This window comes from Nycticebus coucang, chromosome 24 (assembly GCF_027406575.1).
Source record: "Nycticebus coucang isolate mNycCou1 chromosome 24, mNycCou1.pri, whole genome shotgun sequence".
Lineage (NCBI taxonomy): Eukaryota > Metazoa > Chordata > Mammalia > Primates > Lorisidae > Nycticebus > Nycticebus coucang.
In genome coordinates this window covers 11,412,457-11,427,401 of record NC_069803.1, presented here as the reverse complement: position 1 = coordinate 11,427,401, position 14,945 = coordinate 11,412,457, and the positions used below count along the sequence as shown (strand labels likewise).

Sequence of the window (14,945 nt, the reverse complement as noted above, 5' to 3'; positions counted from 1 at the left end):
TTCGGATAACTAATTGTAAACCAAAGATCAATGAATTTTACCTTTTAAAAAAATTTTATAAAATTTAAGGGTAAAGAATGTAAAAATGAGACCAATTATCTGGTTGATTTGGTTTTGATTTATTTTTTTTCAACAATTACCTTCAAACTTAATTTTTTTTACGTGAGTTCTGAAATGATTTTTAATTCAGTAAAGCTATTTTGATTGTAAGAGTGGATAACAATTTTTGATAAATTATATCTTGTTTTAATTTTCAGTCAGTCTAAATAATTGGCTTCTTTCAAACTGGCAAATGCACATACATTTTTAATTTACTTACAAGGTAATTATTTAAGCTGGTTTGTGAGGTAGATGCAGTGTATCCAAAGAGCTGTTTGTAAGGATATTTTTTCTGGTATATCTATAATGGGCCAAAAAAGAGTATTTTTAAAGAAAGTTTTATTCTTGGTATTGGAACAGCTAATGACTTAGAAACAACTTTAAGAAAGTATTTTTTTCTGATTATGAAATAATAACATAAGGAAATGTAACTTCTTATTATAATAGGAAGAAAAATAATAGGTCTGTTTTCATGAGAGGTATGTTGTTATCCTGCCTTAGAATTTTTGAAAGATGACATATTCACGTTTTTCCTGATACCCAGTGTGCCTCCTGCTTTGTCTGCTAATACAGTCAATAACTTTTTACTAGACTGAAAATAGAACATTACTTGGTTGTTTAAGGAATCAATTAATAATATATGTTTCGGAGTCTGAGGAGAGAAGACTCCAGGCATCTCTGGCTGCTGGGATCTGCCCATACACATCCCTTTGAGGATACAGGGAGTCAGTGTGAGACTTCTGGACCCCATGAGGAGGACAAAAGCAGTGGAGAACTGGCAAGTGGTTGCGTGTGTTTGTTCAGTCTAATCCCACCGGCAGCTGTAAGTACAGCAGCAGTGAGATTGCAAACTGGAAAGGCTTTACCTGTGAGCGGCTTTGTTTTTTTTGGACTTGGGACTCAGTTGAACTACCGTGGAGGAACTTGGGCAAGAGTGCAGAGGACTTTAAGCATTGTCTAGGGCACCAGACTGAGCCACTGAGCTGGACTGAGCTAATAGTGTTTGGCTGTGGGCTGCACAGAGCCATTGTGGGAGAAGTGCCCCTGCAAGCTCTGCCCTCAGGGTCGCAGAGCAAGGATCAGGTGGGAGCGTGTAATCTAGTGACTGAGCAGCCTAAAGGCAGGGACTGAGACGCCTTACAGCCTTAGCCCTCAGGGGCAGAGTGAGACCAGTTTTGGCACGCAGGGTAAGTGAATACCCACTTCAGGAGTGATCCCAGCGACAGGGGCTTTCCTGGGAAAGCTTCTGCTTAGCCAAGGTTAGCAGTTTAAAGTGCCTTTTAAGTGGGCTGAGGAGAGATTTACACTCTCCACCCTGCGGGGTTTGAGAAATCAGCAGAGGCCTCTAGTCTCCATCTCTGGCAAGTGGCCTCCAGTCTCCATCTCAGCCATATCAAAATTGTGATTAACATTTCATACCCGGAAGATCACCTGTTGCCCAGACAATATCCAGCAAGATATATATACTGCTTTGTTTTTGTTTTTGTTTTTTTTTTTAATTTCAACATTTTCCCTATAGATTTTTCTTTTCTTTTTTTCTTTCTATTCTTTCATTTTTCTAGTTTAAATATAATTTCCCATTGTTGCCTTTTTCAACAATTAGAAGTTCATTTTTGCTAGTGTTTCTACCCCTATTATTTGCTTTTTCCCACAATTTTATCCTGTAAAGTTCTCTGTTTGCTTGTTTTGGTTTGATTTATAGCATTTTTGTCTTTCCTCTCTACTTGGTGGAGGTGGGGCACTGTGTCCAAACAAGCTAGCAAAAAATTGCTGACCTCAAGGGAACCACCCAACCCGGCATCCCCAGAGGTTTGGGGTTTTTACTGTTGGGTTCCTGTCTCCCTTTTTGTGCCTCTCTTCCTTTTGTCAATATTCCCTTTTACCCCCTCTCCTTTCTCTTTTTCATTTTGCTGTTGAATCTTCTCATCCTTCTGGTCCTGTACCAAAAGGACTCATTGAAACCCTAGTCCAGAGGCACAGCAACTTAAAGATCAAGAGGAAGTGAAAGGAAAATTAGGGCAAGAAAACAGATAAAGAAATCACTCATGAGGAAGAATCAGCAGAAAACTACAGGCAACATGAAAAACCAGTCCAGAGCAAACCCCACAAGGGTCTATGAAGTAGCTATTGCAGAGGATTCCACCTATAAAGAAATGTTAGAAATGACAGAAAGGGAATTTAGAATACACAATGAAAACAATGAAGGAAATGTTGGAAACAATGAAGGAAACTGCTGATAAAGTGGACAGTAACCAAAAAGAAATCCAAAAACAAAATCAAATAAGAGATGAATGATGTGAAGAATATAGAAAGGATATAGCAGAGCTGAAGGAACTGAAGCAGTCAATTAGGGAACTGAAAGATGCAATAGAAAGTATCAACAACAGATTAGACCATGCAGAAGAAGGAATCTCTGAGGTAGAGGACAAAGCTCTTGAGATAACTCAGATAGTTAAAGAGGCAGAAAAGAAGAGAGAGAAAGCAGAATGTTCACTGACAGAATTATGGGACTTTATGAAGCATTCAAACATATGAGTGATAGGTATCCCAGAAGGGTAAGAAAAATGCCCCAGGGGAATGGAAGCCATTCTAGAGAATATTATAAATGAAAATTTCCCAAATATCACAAAAGATTCTGACACACTGCTTTAGAATCGGACCTCAGGTCGCCTCAATTCTAGCTGTGCATCTCCAAGACACATTGTGATGAACCTGTCCAAAGTCAAGACAAAAGAAAAGATTCTTTAAGCTGCCAGGAGTAAGCACCAGTTGACCTACAGGGGCAAATCCATCAGGGTGACTGCAGACTTCTCTAATGAAACATTCCAAGGAAAAAGACAACGGTCATCTATCTTTAATCTACTTAAACAGAACAATTTCTAGCCCAGAATTTTATATCCTGCTAAGCTAAGCTTTAAAATTGACAGAGAAATCAAATCATTTACTGATATACAAACACTGAGGAAATTCGCCACAACAAGAGCAGCTCTACAGGAATTACTTCAACCTGTTCTACATACTGACCATCACAATGGATCAACAGCAAAGTAAGAACTCAGAAATTAAAGAATAGAACCCAACTTCATACTGATGCAAAAGATAAAACTAAGCAATGGAATCTCACAAAATAAGATGTATAGAACACAACCACACTTACCAATTATCTCAATAAATGTTAATGGCTTGAATTCCCCACTGAAGAGGCATAGATTGGTTCACTGGATTAAAAAAGCCATCCATTTGCTGTCTGCAGGAAACACCTAGCTTCAAAAGACAAAACTCTGACTTAAGGGTTGGAAGACAATTTTTCAGGCAAATGGAATTCAGAAGTTGCAATCTTATGTTTAGATACATGTGGATTTAAAGCAACTAAAGTCAAAAAAGACAAAGACGGTCACTTTATATTGGTCAAGGGAAAAATACAACAAGAAGACGTTTCAATTTTAAATATTTATGCACCCAATTTAAATGCTCCCAGATTCTTGAAACAGATCTTACTCAGTCTGAGCAATATGATATCCTATAATACTATAATAACAGGGGACTTTAATGCTCCTCTTACCGAGCTGGACAGATCCTCTAAACAGAAAACAGAAATTTAACAAAGATATAAGGGAGTTTTTAAATGAGACCCTAGAACAACTGTGCTTGATGTGTATAGAACACTCCACCCCAAAGATAAAGAATATACATTCTTCTCATCACTCCATGGAACATTCTCCAAAATTGATCACATCCTAGGACACAAAGCAAACCTCAAGAGAATCAAAAGAATTGAAATTTGACCTTGTATCTTCTCAGACCACAAGGCACTAATGGTGGAACTCAACTCCTAGAAAAATGTTCAACCCCAGACAAAGGCATGGAAATTAAACAACCTTCTGTTGAATGACAGTTGGGTGCAGGAAGAAGTAAAAGAGGAAATTTCTAACTTCCTTGAGCATAACAATGAAGACCCACGCTACTAAAACCTATAGGATACTACAAAAGCAGTTTTGAGAGGAAAATTTATCCCTTTAGATGCCTACATTCGAAAAACAGAAAGAGAGCGCATCAACAAACTCACAAGCCATCTTATGGATTTGGAAAAAGAAGAACAATCTAAGTCTAGAAAAAGAGAAAGAAAAGAAAAGCAAAAGAAAAGAAATATCCAAAATTAAATCAGAGATCAATGAAATTGAAAACAAAAGAATCATTCAGAAAACTTAATGAAAGAAGGAGTTGGTTTTTTGAAAAAAATAAATAAAATAGGTAAACCTTTGGCCAGACTTACTAGAAATAGAAAAGTAAAATCTCTAGTAACCTCAATCAGAAATGATAAATGGGAAATTACAAGTGATGCCACAGATATACAAAAGATCATCTCTGAATACTATGAGAAACTCTATGCCCAGAAATTTGACAATGTGAAGGAAATGGATCAGTATTTGGAATCACACCCTCTCCCTAGACTTAGGAAGAAATAGAGCTCCTGAACAGATCAATTTTCAAGCACTGAGATCAAAGAAACAATAAAAAATATTCCAACAAAAAAATGCCCTGTTCCAGATGGCTTCACACTAGAATTCTATCAAACCTTCAAGGAAGAGCTTATTCCCGTACTGCAGAAATTATTCCGAAAAATTGAGGAGGAAGGAATCTTCCCCAAAACATTCTACGAAGCAAACATCACCCTGATACCAAAGCCAGGAAAAGAGAGAAGGAGAATTTCAGACCAATTTTACTTAGGAATATAGATGCAAAAATTCTCAAGAAAACGCTAGCCAATAGATTACAGCTTATCATCAAAAAAGTCATCCATCATGATCAAGTAGGTTTCATCCCAGGGATGCAAGACTGGTTTAACATATGCAAGTCCATAAATGTTATCCACCATATTAATAGAAGCAAAAACAACGACCATATGATCCTCTTAATAGATGCAGAAAAAGCATTTGATAAAATCCAGCATCCTTTTCTAATTAGAACACTGAAGAGTATAGACATAGGTGGCACATTTCTGAAACTGATCAAAGCTATCCATGACAAACCCACAGCTAATATTTTACTGAATGGAGTAAAACTGAAAGCTTTTCCTCTTAGAACTGGAACTAGACAAGGTTGTCCTCTATCACCATTACTTTTCAACATAGTGCTGGAAGTTCTGGCCAATACAGTTAGGCAAGGCAAGGAAATAAAGGGAATCCAAATGGGAGCAGAGGAGGTCAAACTCTCCCTCTTTGCTGACGACATGATCTTATACTTAGAGAACCCCAAAGACTCAACCACAAGGCTCCTGGAAGTCATCAAAAACTACAGTCATGTCTCAGGATATAAAATCAGTGTCCACAAATCAGTTGCCTTTGTATACGCCAATAATAGTCAAGATGAGAGGCTAAGTAAGGACACAACTCCCTTCACCGTAGTTTCAAAGAAAATGAAATACCTAGGATATTCCTCTATTTCCTCTATAAAGAAAATTATGAAATCCTCAGAAAGGAAATAGCAGAGGATATTAACAAATGGAAGAACATACCATGCTCATGGATGGGAAGAACCAACATTGTTAAAATGTCTATACTTTCCAAAGCAATCTACCTGTTCAATGCCATCCCTATTAAGATACCAACATTGTATTTTTGAGATTTGGAAAAAGTGATTTTATGTTTTGTATGGAACCAGAAAAAATCCAGTATAACTTAGGCAGTTCTTAGCAATAAAAACAAAGCTGGGGGCATCATTATACCAGATTTTAGGCTGTACTACAAAGCCATAGTGGTCAAGACAGCATGGTACTGGCACAAAAATAGAGACATAGACATTTGGAATTGAATAGAAAACCAGGAAATGAAACTAACATCTTACAACCACCTAATCTTCGATAAACCAAACAAGAACATACCTCGGGGGAAAGACTCCCTATTCAGTAAATGGTGCTGGGAGAACTCGATATCCACATGTAAAAGACTGAAACTGGACCCACACCTTTCTCCACTCACAAAAATTGGGAGCCGACCCCATATGCCAGAGGTGGTGGGTTCTAACCCAGCCCTAGTCAAAAATTGCAAAAATTGATTCAAGATGGATAAAGGACTTAAATTTAAGGCATGAAACAATAAAAGTCCTGAAAGAAAGCATAGGAAAAATATGGGAAGATATCGTCCTAGGGAACGAGTTCATGAAGAAGACTGCCGTGGCAATTGCAACAGCAACAAAAATAAACAAATGGGACTTAATTAACCCGAAAAGCTTCTGTACAGCTAAGGAGACAATAACTAAAGCAAAGAGACAACCTACACAATGGGAAAGGATATTTGCATATTTTGAATCAGGCAAAAGGTTGATAACTAGGATCTATAGAGAACTGAATCCACATGAGAAAAGCCAACAGTCCGATATATCAATGGGCAAGAGGCATGAATAGAACCTTCTCTAAAGAAGACAGACGAATGGCTAACAAACATATGAAGAAATGCTCATCATCCCTATTTATTAGAGAAAAGCAAATCAAAACCACCCTGAAATACCATCTAACCCCAGTGAGAATGGGCCACATCACAAAATCTCAAAACTGCAGATGCTGGCGTGGATGTGGAGAGAAGGGAACACTTTTACACTGCTGGTTGGACTACAAACTAGTACAACCTTTTTGGAAGGAAGTACGTAGAAACCTCAAAGAACTCAGGCTAGACCTCCCATTTGATCCTGCAATACCATTATTGGGCATCTGTCCAGAAGGAGGAAAAATCCTTTTGTTATAAGGACACTTGTACTAGACTGTTTATTGCAGCTCAATTTACAATCACCAAAATGTGCAAACAGCCTAAATGCCCACCAACCCAGGAATGGATTAATAAGCTGTGGTATATGTACTCTATGGAATACTATTCAGACATTAAAAAAAAATGGAGACTTTACAGCATTTGTATTAACCTGGATGGACGTGGAAGACATTATTCTTAGTAAAGCATCACAAGAATGGAGAAGCATGAATCCTATGTACTCAATTTTGATATGAGGACAATTAAAGACAATTAATGACACAATGGGGTAGGGGAGAGCAGAGAGAGAAAGGAGGAGGGTGGGGTGGGGAAAGGAAGAGCAGAGAGTGGGAAGGAGGAAGGAGGGTTGGGTATTGGTGTGTGCCACACCTTTTGGGGGCAAGACAGGGTTGTAAGAGGGTCTTTACCTAACAAATGCAATCAGTATAACCTGGTTTCTTGTACCCTCAATGAATCTCCAACAGTAAACTAAAAAAAAAGTATCATGTTTCATATATAGTATTTCTTAACACATAGTATGTCACTGATTAATTTAGTAAAACCAGAGTGAGGTTGTCCAGGTCATTGGGAGCTTAGCTTCTAGAGTTGTGAAATCTAAACCTATACATTTAATATGGGAGACAAAAAGTAAAAACCAGTTGTATATAGTTAGATTTTCAAGGAATTGAAGGGCTTATTATTTATGAAAGACACATAAAGAAAAAATTACATTGTATGTCATCTGCTTATATCCATACTATTATAAATGTAGTAAATGTTAAAAATAATTGGAGAAGTAGATAGCTAATAAGTAGACTTAATTTAGTAAGACAAGGTAAATTGCATTTGGGAACCATATAGATTTAGTGTTTCACTGAAATTACTTTTTTTAAAAAGCCAATTCAGAAGGCTAAGAAATAAGTAGGAAGTTTTATTTCTTTTTTGGGGAAAGAATCTTAAAGTTGTTTTTTGACACTGTATCTAATTCCTGTAGTTGTCTTAACAGTCTCTTTGTAGGAAAGAAGAGGGAATGTTGGGAATTAATGAGTTCTCTCCTTTTTGAAGAATCATTTTTGCTTCATTCAGGTCCCAGTTGTTGCACTCACTGCTACTGCAAGTTCTTCAATCCGGGAAGACATTGTACGTTCCTTAAATCTGAGAAATCCTCAAATTACCTGTACTAATTTTGATCGACCAAACCTGTATTTAGAAGTTATACGAAGGACAGGGAATATTTTTCAAGATCTGAAACAATTTCTTGTCAGAAAGACAAGGTAAGGATTCAGTTGTTGATGAATATGAGTAATAATTTCCTTTTTAATATTTTTATTTGCTATTTCCTTCTAATGTATGTTTAACATACTTCAGGTTAATTGTGGTATTATATGATTAATTCAGTGACTAAGGAAAATGTCTCTTTCTGAAGGCAGAAATTAATTTTTCTAATATTTTCCATATCTAAAGCAGCTCCTGTAGAAGGTATATTATGCCTTGTTTTTAATCTGTAATTCATAAATTATAACTTCTGTTGCTTGAACAAGACATATACTTTTAATTAACATAATAAACATAAAATGAGTCTTGCATCTCAATTTTACCTAGTTCACTCATTACATGACTAACTTCATTCTTGGGAAGTTTAGACAAGGTCATCCTATAAACATGTTGGAGCCTGTATCAATTTTCAAGGACTGTTTTAAGTGCTTTATATAAGTGAAGTTTAATCCACATAACTGCTCAGTAAGCTACATTTTATTTTCACTTTACTGATGAAGAAACTATCAGTAGTATTTTTTTTTCTATTGTTTAAAGGCATCTATATGTGTATCTATGCTAAGAAGCTTTTCTAAGCCTTACTCCACGATCTGTCTGCTCAGTGAAAGGATTATAATTTTCATGTTATGAAATGTGGTTTTTAGTCAGAATATATTAAAATAATGTTTCTCCTGTCAATATAAACACAAAACAAATCTAGGCAAATAGAACTTAAAGTGCATTATTAGTGTGTTCCTATTAAGAAGGGGATTAAAAGAAGAGCCATTTATCCTAGGTTAAGGAAATCTTCTGATTATTCTTGAGGACGACCCTAAGGAATCAGAATCAGTTTGTTTGTGGGCTTTGCTACTGGCTTAGTTGTCTTATGTTGAGAGTAAAACAAGAATGTCAAGAATATATTCTGAGTGTTCTGGCGCCTCTCCTGGTCTCTCTGAAGTGAGTACTTAACTGTGTTTCTCATCCGTTTCATCCAAAGGAAAAAAGTCTTCTTGAAGGGTGTTGTCTCAGGCTGGAGTCTGCACAGTCAGATCGCGATCTGCTCCTTGTCTTTCGCACTGCTAGTCTGTGTTGGCCGCAAGCTCATTTCCCCCTTGTAACAGCCCTCTTCTTTAGAAACAGTTCACCGCCTTGTTTTTGTTTTGTGGCATTGTGTTCTCCTGTTTTCTGACTCTGTCCTTCTCTATGTCTTATGCAATGTTTTCTTCTCACTGTCTTTCATGTTCCCTCTGCTAATTGAGGTCTTTGTAACCTTTTAGCCCAGATTATTATAACCTCTCCTGACGGAACTCTGTCCTTAGTGTTCCTCCTTGCATTCTATGCACAGCTTTCAGTTTATTATCTGAAAACACATTACCAAATCTTGGAGTATGTTTCTGAAACTCTTTCCAGTGGAATAAAGGCTCCTAAATCTAACGTTCAAGACCATCTAAGATTTTGATATTTTATATGAAATTTTCTAAAAGCAGATTAAGAAAGGTTTTTACTCATTCTCAGTCCTCCAAGAAGAGCTATGATAGCAGGGAACCATGGAGAGTCCGAATATTTTCTATAGATTTTTGGCAAATAGAAACTTTCCTTTTAATGATAATGAGGTGGAGGGTAATTAAGGCTTTAGAGTGTTGTCTTTTATTTCCAATTTCTTCCCTTCCTTTAATTCTGCCATTTGTTTACCAGTATTCCCATTCTTTTTAATGCAGAGATAGACCTCTTAAACTAACCTTATTCTGTTTCTGTATTCATCATATATTTAAATTAGATAACAGCTTCTTTTGTCTAATTTAGTGTTTAGATATTTGAGGATAGAATTTTAACCCCCTTTGGAAAATTGTTCTGAGGAAATTAACAGTTTTTAGAAACTCAACTTTATGATAACAAGAAAGAATAAGAACGGTGTAACAAACTTTATGCATACGCCTGTGTAATCGCTTACATCAGTTAAGACTAATTGTTAGTGTAGTGCATCACATTCCCCAAAATATTTGTATCAGTAGTTTATAAGTTTTCATCAAGGTTTCAGTAGATGCACGTGATAGTACAGATGCATGTAATTGAAAAGTACTTTAGCCTTCCAGTCCCATTCCTCATAATCACTGTTGATAGTTTAGCATTTGGCTAAAATACAGACTTATTTTCTCTGACTCTATTACTTTGTAGATGTAATAACAACAAACTCCTAGATTTTGTTGCTGTTACGTTTATACGGAATACTGTGTCTATTTCTTATGCCATTTTCTCCTTTCATTTAAAGCACTGGTTCTCAACCTGCCTAATGCTGCAGCCCTTTAATACAGTTCCTGATTTGAAGTATCTTTTCTATCTTTCCATACATATATTGTGCTTTCTTAAACTAGGGCCTTAACGTAGAGAATATCTAGGTTTCGATGAGCAGTTTTTTTGATCTTTGAAAACATTTGGTTGGTTGCTTCTTTCTTTATTTATTTTTGAGGCACAGTCTCACTCTGTCTCCCTGGGAAGAGTGCCATGGCATCATTGAAAATGTGTTTTTAATGAGATTTGTGTATCCTTAAAGACAAAAAGATTGTCTTTTTTCCCCTTACTCCATTAAGTTATTTACTATACATTTTTGATATTGGAACCCATTTGGTTACTATCAAAAATTGCTTTGAGGATAATATTCAATAAGACTCTTGCAGTGAAGTTATTGCCCTTTTTTCTCTGTTAAGTTTTCAGTGGCTTTGGCCATAATCCTTATTTATTAAAGGTTTTATAAATTCTGAGAGGCTGAAGTGGTTGGATTGCCTGAGCTCAGGAGTTGAAGACTAGCCTGAACAAGAGTGATATGAGGTATTTAGTATTTTCTACTAAAAATAGAAAAATTAGCTGGGCATTGTGGTGGGCGCCTGTAGTCTCAGCTACTTGGGAGGCTGAGGCAAGAGGATGGCTCACTTGAGCCCAAGAGTTTGAGGTTGCTGTGAGCTAGGCTGATGCCACAGCACTCTACCCAGGGCGACAGTGTGAAACTCTGTCTTAAACAAAGAAGGAAAAAAAAGGTTTTATAATCTTGTATAATGTTTACTTTTTTAAATATTTGCTTAATATTCCATACTATGAATGTACATAATGATGAACATTTATATATATTTTTTACTATTATAGTTTTATGGCATATATGTAACTTTCAGAAGATATGGAAGTATCTTTGTAAAGCAGAATCCTAAAATTGAAATTGGATTACAGGGTATATGCATTTAGAATTTATTTATTTATTGCATTTAAAATTTAAAAAGAAAAATTTTTCCTAAATCTAAAATAGTAGTCTTTTTTATCGATTGCCACCATAAGTGAATGCATTTATATAAATTTTGAATATTTTGAGGCATTGAATAAATGTTTCATGGAAATAGAATGTAGAAGTTTTAACACTTTTAATAAGCACAAGTTTCTACAATAGACATTCTAATACATATCACTTTCTGTATAAATATTCAATATTATATGAAAGCGCTTTTTAGTAAACACAGACACTCATGTTTACAAGACAGAATAAGAGCAATGTAACATTTTATGCATAATCCTATGTACATGTTTATTTACCTCATGTAAAGTAAGACTAATCGTTAATCTACTGCATTGTATTCCTTGAAGTATTTGTGTCAATAGTTTATAAGTTTTAATCAAGGTTTCAGCTAAACAAATAAACTTGTTTCTGGCTTTAGCTTTAATTTGAAACAAAACTGAGTTTCTCTAGGTCTTACCACAGTTCATTTCCACATGTGATTCTCCATAATGGTTTAAATTTTCATGCATTTAAATATAGCATTATTTTTGATATGCTTTTTCCTTTTAGTCTGTTATTTAGAAATTACAGAGGAAAAATTAAATAAGATAAAGCCCAGCTGTTCTCAAGCATATGTGTAATATATGTGTTTATTCTTTTGTTCTTTTTCTTCAGTTCTAAATGGGAATTTGAAGGTCCAACTATCATCTATTGTCCTTCCAGAAAAATGACAGAACAAGTTACAGCTGAACTTATGAAACTGAGTTTATCCTGTGGAACATACCATGCAGGCATGAGTATTAGTGCGAGGAAAGAGATTCATCACAGGTTCATGAGAGATGAAATTCAGGTGTGTGATCGATCATCATTACTTTCTGTTCCCCATGGAACAAAAAGTCATAGGTGGAAATAGATATTCCCCAAAAGGTTATTTACCTGGTCTTTATACTTTGTGTTGAGCATGAAGCAGTCCCTCTGATAAAGGGACTCATTGGGTAATGTGGGAGATAGGGATGTGAATAAATTGCTACAGATTCGTATAAATGTCAGTCTGCACCCAGTGCTTAGAGGTGTGGAGGGAGTACCAGCTCAGGGTAGCTCTGTGAAAGGGGTGATCCAGGAGAGAGTCTGAATATGTGAATAGAAGTTTGTCAACTGTGTCAGGCCAGTGAGTAATGAGGGAAAAGGAATTGGTTATAGAATTTTAGGAAGAAGGACTAGGGTATACAAAGATACTTTGATATAAGAATGTATACTGGGCATAAGAAGTTCTGATTGGTTGGTAATGGCTGGAGGGAAAGAGAGTGGGTAGTGGGAATGGCACAGAGCCATGATCTAGAGGCGGGAGGAACTGTCGGAGACTCAGGGAAAACTTTGAATGGGTCAGTTGGCCAGACAGCTTTGAAACTTGCAAAGAGGCAGCCTTAGCTTGGTGTAATTCATATAATTCTAGTTTTTCCAGATTACTTTAACTGTAGAATTTTAAATTTCCATGAAATCATATTTAATAGTAAAACAGATTAAAGTATAATAATTCTGGTTGAAGTTGATGGGTGAGAAATCAGTGTCCAAGAGCCTCTAAATTTCTAAGATAGTCCTTACAGGTCTCTTAGTATCTTTTGAGTGACACAGAATAGTTTGAAAACCCTCATGATGTACTTCTCTGATTTTTTTTGAGCAAGATAATGGTACTATAGAAAAATTAGACTGCCAGCACTAAGTAGGATTGATTTGAAGGAGAGAAATTACAGAAGGGAAGGATGTGAATCAAGTTACTGTGAACTACGACATCTGAGATTCCTGTGATGATTGGGCAGGTTCAGTGGATGTCATAGAGAATATGTGGGAGGATTTAAATGAAAGAGAATTGAGTAGTTTTAAATCAACAACTTTACACTGTCGAGCTCATCCACACTCTGTCTCTACATGTAAGCCTGTGGAATACCCTTCTGTCAAGAGATGAACTTAATTTCAGTTCTGGCATTTTCTGTCCAATAGGTCATCTGTTTCCCCTCTATGACATCTAGTTATTACCTCCCCAAGCCAATATTCGTATGTACTGTCTACAAAGTTCACTATGCATAGTCATGCTGTAATGCATACCTGCCTGAAAGCATCTAATCTTTCTCTTCTTTACTAAGTTAGAAATGTCTGTCACAACTGTTGAGAAATCTTTTCCATATTCTTGAATGTTTATATTTTTATCTGTTATCTCAGTGGCTTGAAAATTGGCACATAAAATTTATTAGCTGCTACTACAGAAACTTGGTGATTAATCTTCAGGCCATTAACTTACCAATGGTTTCTTCTGTCTAGATGTCTCAGTAATTACTAATTTAGACTAAAACATCTCCCAGGGACATGACAGAGTACAGACTTTGTCCATGTACTACAATGGACCAAGAATATAAATGGACCAGGAGTATGTTTATATCATAATTTTGGTTAGATCAATGTACAGGATATGTACAGTTACTCTGCCTCTTATCGTCCTACTAAAACACAGCTTCATGAAAACATTAATGTTTTGAAATATGGCTTAAAAAAACCTCATGGTGATCATTAATTATACCTAATTTTTAGAAGAGGATACAGAGGGTACCAAAAATATATACACGTATTTTAAGAAAGGGAAACACTGTATTAAAATTGTAATACTCAATGTATACCAGTAACAAAAGATGAACACAAGTCACATTTGGCTTCTGCAATTATAAGAGGTGTTCAAATGTGGGGCGGCGCCTGTGGCTCAAGGAGTAGGGCGCCGGTCCCATATGCCGGAGGTGGCGGGTTCAAACCCAGTCCCGGCCAAAAATAAACCACAAAAAAAAAAAAAAAAAAAAGAGGTGTTCAAATGTGACTTGTATTCATCTTTTGTTATCAGTATAAATTTAGTAATATAATTTTAATACTTTTTTTCCTTTCTTTTTTTTCTGAAACAGTCTCACTCTGTTGCCTTGGGTAGAGTGCCATGGTATCGTAGCTCACAACAACCTCAAACTCTTGGGCTCGAGCAGTCCTCTTGCTTCAGCTTCCCAAACAGCTGGGACTGGAGGTGCCTATCACAATAACCCAGATATATATATTTTTTAAGTCAAGACTCTCTTGCTTAGGCTGGTCTTGAACGCTAGAGCTCAGCAATCCATCTGCCTGGTACCACCTCTCCCCCTTTTCCCCCAAAAGCTAGGATTACAGGTGTGAGCCTCCATGCCTGGCCAGTTTTTTTCCTTTCTTAAAATATGTATACATTTTTTGGCGCCCTGTGTGTGTATGTATGTGTATTTGGTGTTTATCATTCTATCTTGCCAACATGGTTTTTATCATGCACTGCTATATCTTCCTTTTCTGTGGCAAGATGTTTCAAATTTTGATCCACATTATGAAAATAAATTGATTGTGTGACCTTAGGCTGACATCAGCTGTTCTGTTTTATTTTATAACTGGCCCAATATGCTCCTTCTTTGCCATAATAAACAATTTAGGAGCTTCACTTGTATTGATGGTTCTCGCTTTCTCCTGATAGGGAAAATATATCTCACCATCTGTGTAGAATAGTTTGGGGCTCTTGGAATTGATTAATTGCCATTAAGTAT

The 14,945-nt window shown here is 36.3% G+C and overlaps 1 protein-coding gene across 5 annotated transcripts in view; it reads left to right on the top strand.

Annotated features, from left to right (window-relative positions):
- WRN (WRN RecQ like helicase) overlaps window positions 1-14,945 on the top strand; it is a 148,550-nt gene that overhangs the window by 83,027 nt on the left and 50,578 nt on the right. For all 5 annotated transcript variants that reach the window (XR_008377355.1, XM_053578458.1, XM_053578459.1 and 2 more), the window contains 2 exons: window positions 7,926-8,113; window positions 12,028-12,202. Coding sequence is in view for 4 of the 5 variants with exons in the window: in XM_053578458.1 (XP_053434433.1) it covers window positions 7,926-8,113; window positions 12,028-12,202 (363 nt within the window). In the remaining variant the exon portion in view is untranslated. The remainder of the gene's footprint in view (window positions 1-7,925; window positions 8,114-12,027; window positions 12,203-14,945) is intronic.